The sequence below is a fragment of the Sinocyclocheilus rhinocerous genome, unplaced genomic scaffold (genome assembly GCF_001515625.1).
Source record: "Sinocyclocheilus rhinocerous isolate Xijiao unplaced genomic scaffold, SAMN03320098_v1.1 scaffold2921, whole genome shotgun sequence".
Taxonomy (NCBI): domain Eukaryota; kingdom Metazoa; phylum Chordata; class Actinopteri; order Cypriniformes; family Cyprinidae; genus Sinocyclocheilus; species Sinocyclocheilus rhinocerous.
In genome coordinates, this window is record NW_015655581.1 from 282215 (window position 1) to 288229 (window position 6015).

The 6015-nt window shown below is 30.7% G+C and overlaps 1 protein-coding gene across 1 annotated transcript in view; it reads left to right on the forward strand.

Annotated features, from left to right (window-relative positions):
- Positions 1-5517, forward strand: part of LOC107718676 (voltage-dependent anion-selective channel protein 2-like) — a 21984-nt gene extending 16467 nt beyond the window's left edge. Inside the window, exons 5-9 of the mRNA XM_016525865.1 lie at positions 1461-1528; positions 1590-1802; positions 3336-3486; positions 4024-4081; positions 5047-5517. Of these exons, the coding sequence (XP_016381351.1) occupies positions 1461-1528; positions 1590-1802; positions 3336-3486; positions 4024-4081; positions 5047-5138 (582 nt within the window). The 3' untranslated portion in view covers positions 5139-5517. The remainder of the gene's footprint in view (positions 1-1460; positions 1529-1589; positions 1803-3335; positions 3487-4023; positions 4082-5046) is intronic.
- Positions 5518-6015: the final 498 nt, after the last annotated feature.

Below are 6015 nucleotides of genomic sequence, written 5' to 3' on the forward strand. Positions count from 1 at the left end.
TTCAAATCAAAATATGAGCTTCTGTTATGAAACAGGATGTTGATTTCATACACGTCCACTGCAGAGGACACCAGGACTTAAAGCATGTTTATAGAGACGTAAAACGTATATATCAATATTCCTATGACATATTAGATATTATTATGAAAATCTTGCTAATTATTACTCCCGTTATTGCACTTATTTGTGCATTCTATGTTGCCCCAAAAACACATTAATATGCAAATTAGATACAGTTTATAGATACATTGTATATAATGGAAAGACTCGTTTAATGGCCATTTTACACACATTTTGCATAAAGAAAAAATTTTTTTTTTAAAAATTTCATAACATAGTTGAGAATCTGAAAATTGATTTGTGATTAAAACAAAAATCCCACTGTTTTTGCCTTTTCATGTCTATTCATGTCTTTTTATTTATTTTTTTAAAAACAGGACTTTTTAAAGTCCCAATGTCCTCTAACATATGCATAAAATATAATTTTTTTTCAAACGTTTTCTTATGCTCTAAACAATGTAATGACATGACAAAATACTAAATTCACAAAACAGTTTTTTCCTGGTAGTCAGGAAGATATAGTGAGAAGCAAATTCTGAGAATTCAAGAATACTTGTACAGTACGGGTTAATACACATTACCAGTCAAAGTACTGGTAAATAAAGATAGAGTAAAAACTGTAAAATTGTGAAATAGTTTTACAATTTAAAATAGCTGTTTTCTATGTGAATATCTGTTAGAATGTAATTTATTTCTGTGATCAAAGCTGTATTTTCAGCATCATTACTCCAGTCTTCAGTGTCACATGATCTTCAGAAATCATTCCAATAAGCTGATTTGCTGCAATATTCTGATTATTAGCAATATTTTTACTCAAGTAAATGCAAAAATCACTTTTCAAAAAATCATAATTATTCCAAACTTTTGTCTGGTAGGGTTTATTTTTATAGTTACACTCAGTGCTAAAATCTTACTTCTTCATCTGAAATTCACTCTTTGCGTATGTTTTAATCACTAGTGGATTATTTTACTTTTTAACCCTTTCAAAATGATTAGCGAATTAAAACCATTTAATGTGTTACCATCTGGGGTGCCTTAGCAATCCTTTATTTATTTAATTAGTATTTAAATAGTATTAAATATTAAATATAATTATCATTATTTATTCATTATTATTGTATTATTAATGAATTATTATTTATAGTAACATTAATAATAATAATAATAATATAATTATTATATTTATTTATTTATCAGATATATTTTAATATAATTTATAAATAATAAATGTATTATTAATAATAATAAGTAAATAAATAAAAAGTAAACTAAATGATATTTATAATTAATTAATGTTTGTTTAAACTATATGAACAATTTTCTTGTGAAAACAAAAATTTATATTCTCAGTTATTGGTGAATAATATATTTTGCATTTGGTTATATTTTGTGTTTCTCAGATCACCAAAGGACTGAAGCTGACCTTTGACACGACCTTCTCACCAAACACTGGGTACGATGACGTGAAGTATCTTGAGCTTGAGATGAGGTGATCTCTGAGGTTTATATGTGACCCTGCAGCACAAAAGCAGTCGCTGGGGTATATTTGTAGCAATAGCCAACGTGGGCTGTGATGTGGATTTCGACTTCGCCGGTCCTGCCATCCACGGAGCAGCGGTGCTGGGATACGAGGGCTGGCTCGCCGGATACCAGATGACCTTTGACACCGCCAGGTCCAAAATGACCCGCAGCAACTTCGCAATCGGATACAAGACCGGAGACTTCCAGCTGCACACTAATGTGTAAGAAATGCACCGGCGGCGGTGCTTCAGCAACCCCTCATTAGTTGCTTAATATTGATTCATGTTGTTATTTTATATAAAAAAAATTATATTATTATGAATATTGTTTATTGCTATTATTATTAGTTTATCATTAATATATATATTTATTGTTTATCGTAATATCAATAATAAATTATCATATTCTATTAGTATTTATAATTAAAATAAATAATAATTGTTTAAATTATTACAAATAATCATTATTTATTAACAGATGATACTATTAATGATACTACTACTAATTATTGTTATTAGTACTAGTATTTTGTTTGTAATTAATAAACAACTATATGAAAATATAATTTTATTAATATGTGACCCTGGAGCACAAAAGCAGTGTTAAGTCGCTGGGGTATATTTGTAGCAATAGCCAACAATACATTGTATGGGTCAAAATTATTGCTTTTATTTTATGCCAAAAATCATTAGGATATTAAGTAAATATGTTTACTTCATGTTCCATGAAGATATTTTGTACATTTCCTACCGTAAATATATCAAAACTTAATTTTTTATTAGTAATATGCATTGCTAAGAACTTCATTTGAACAACTTTAAAGATGATTTTCTCAATATTTAGATTTTTTTGCACCCTCAGATTCCAGATTTTCAAATAGTTGTATCTCAGCCAAATATTGTCCGATCCTAACAAACCATACATCAATGGAAAGCTTATTTATTCAGCTTTCAGATGATGTATAAATCTCAATAAAAAAAAAAACTGACCCGTATGACTGGTTTTGTGGTTCAGGGTCACATTTGATATTAAATATTAAAATAATAATACAATTCCTATTATTTATAATGTATAAACTACAATTATTATTTATTAATTATTTTAAATAATTATTTATTAACTGATGCTACTACTACTGCTAATTATTACTATTATTATGATTATTATTACTACTACTACTACTACTACTACTACTTATAATTAATAAACAACAGTTATTAGTGAAGTGTGAAGTGAGTATTATTATTTGAAAAATATTTTATTAATTTGATATTATTTATAACTATTTATAATTAATAATTTATTTTTAGTTATTATTATAAATAATAATAAATAACAAAAATATTATATTATTATTATTATAAATAACAACTGCTATTGTTTTTATTTTTTAATTAACAACAGTTATTATTATTTAGTAAATCTATTTTTTTATTAATTTATATAAAATTATTATCATTGGTGTTTATAATTAATAAGCAACAATTATTCTTGTTAATTATCATAATTATTTATCAGCAATGATGATGGTAATATTTATAATTATTATTTATAATAATAAATACAAATATTTATTTACTAATTACCTACTGGCACATAGCCGGTGTTGATTGTAAATGTATCAATACTCATGATCCTTTGAAGCCCCGTGTGTTTCTAGTTCAGAAGATTCCCTGTAGACTCCTCAATAACCTGCTGTTTAACGTGACAGAGCTGCATGATGTGAGGAATGATGGTCTCTGTTTGTGTCGTAGGAATGATGGGATGGAGTTTGGCGGCTCCATCTATCAGAAAGTGAGTGATGATCTGGAGACGGCGGTGAATCTGGCCTGGACCGCCGGCAATAACAACTCACGCTTCGGCATCTCCGCCAAATACATGCTGGACTCCAGCTCCTCTATTAGTGTGAGTGTCACTGTGATCCATCTGAACACACATCGCTGTCATATAATCTGACATACGGGAGAGATTAGAGGCACAGACGGCACTTTATTATAATGAGAGCAATTAAGTTTTGCGTCGTGGCACTCACAGCCGACATATGCTTTCTCATTGTTAATGACTACAATCCTGTTGTTTTTGCCGCTGATCTGCTGGTATCTGCGTTTCTGTCACTTGCGTGTCATATTTCACAATTTGCACTTTGATTTGAATTCAGTTTCACCATACAAAGACTCTGCTTTTGCAGAAGTCAACTGACTTTGACTGTTTTGTTGGTTTTTGTAACTTTAACAGTCATAGTTATGTATCTTATGTATCTTCACAAAATGCCAGTGTGTATTGTGATTATATACTGTGATCATGATCTAAAATTGGTCATACTGCCCACCTCCGTTTTGTAAGACGACAAGAATCCTGAACCTGACCATTCCTGACTGTAGGCGTGTCTTTCTGTCAGAGAGATGCATCAGTCATTTAACAGCCTTTGTGTTTGTCTCTCAGGCTAAAGTGAATAATTCCAGCCTGGTTGGGATCGGCTACACTCAGACCCTCAGACCAGGTGAGTGTTATATCAATCACACCATCCAGGTAAACCTCTGATTATTTTATTTTATTATTTTATTTTGTTTAACATGACGGAGCTGCATGATGTGAGGAATGATCGTCTCTCAGTTTGTTTCGTTTTATTGTATTTGATTTATTTTCATATAAAATATTTATTTCTTTTTATTTTGTATACAATTTTTTTGTTATTTTTTTATATTGTTTTGTATAAAATATTTGTTTTGTTTATTTTTGTTTTTAATTAATTTTATTATTTCATTTGATTTTGTTTAATTTTCGTTTTATAAAAATATTTCTTAATTTTTTATCTTTTTGTTTTGTACATTGTTTATTTTGTTGTTATTGTTTATTTTTTATTAAATATTTTGATTGTTTTTATTTAATTGTTTTTTTATCTTATTTCAGTTTTTGTTTGAAATATATATATTTTTTTTTTCATTTTTTAAATAGTTAGATTTTTAACATGATAAAAAATATGTATAAAACTGGAAGAACTGATGTAATTCAACAGTTGTAAAATCATCCCCCTTTTTTTTGTACTGTTCTATGTTGCTTTAATGTCAAAGTAAAAACATAATATCCAAAAAAAAAAAATTTATTTTAAATTTTCTCATAAGCAGTAGGGTTAGCATGTAAGCGCAGCATCAGTGCTTTTTTATACTGGCAGTGTTTCTATCATATTCTGTGCAACCTGGAACATGAGTGCTGAAATTAATATCTGGGTAAATCTCACAAAATGAAGCCATGACCATGTCATATTTCACTCAAAACCAAAAGAATCAAGTATTTATTTTACAGAAAAAACACTTCTAATTTTTTCCCATTTGATTCTGGTGTGAAATATGAGACGGATGTGAGTTTGCATGAGTTTGACTTAAGATGCGTCTCTTGCGTCTAATGCAAACTGTGTGTGTGTGTGTGTGTGTGTGTCTCTGTGTGTGTGTGTGTGTGTGTGTCCAGGAGTGAAGCTGACGCTTTCTGCCCTGGTTGATGGAAAGAACGTCAACGCTGGAGGCCATAAACTGGGTCTGGGGCTCGAGCTGGAGGCGTAACACCCGGCGCGTTGCGTTTCTCACGAGATCATCCGGGAAGGGAAGAGTCTGAAATCTCCACACGCAGACAAACGCTGAACCCAAACCTGCGCCTTGTCTCTTATTTATTTGCAGCACTACCGTTTCTGTCAATATTTCTCTCCAAAACGGCACTTTCAATCTGTACGTGCATTTTCTTAGGAATAGGTAACCAAAAATGTAAATTATTATTATTTACTCATCCTCATGTTGTTGCAAACCTTTATTTTGCTATATCTAAATATTTATGCAGCTCTTTTTTTCTAAACAACAACAGTGACCACGACTGTCAAAAAAAAAAAAGCACACAATATAAAATAATCTATATGATTTGTGCACTACATACAAAGCTTTATGTGAGCAACATAATTATACTTTGATAATTTTATGACTTTATGTCCTTTTTGGAGCTTGACAGACTTAGTCAAACTGTTGTTGTGTGGAAAAGATTGTGTAAAGCTAAGCACATCTGTGTTTGGATCGCCATGAGGGCGAGTCCTTTTAATTTTGGCCTCGTGCCGCTGCTGTCTAGTGATGTCCGGATGCTTTTGTGGTAGTTCGGCTTTATCGTCCTCCTCTCTCTGTATTCAAGCTTTATGGTGTTCAAACGGGTTCTTTCGTCGTGAGATGTTGCGGTTGTTTCCAGACAGATGAGCGAGACGAGAGGCTTTCCCTGCTCAACCACACAGTCACTCCCTTCTGTATGTAGACCTTTGCAATAAAGTCCTAAATCTGGAATTTTTTGTGTTATGAACTATATTTAAATAATGGATTTTTTTTAAACTATCCAAACATAAATAATAAAATGATATTATGTTGGAGCACAAGGTTTCTGAGCTAGGATTGGTCAGTGATGTTT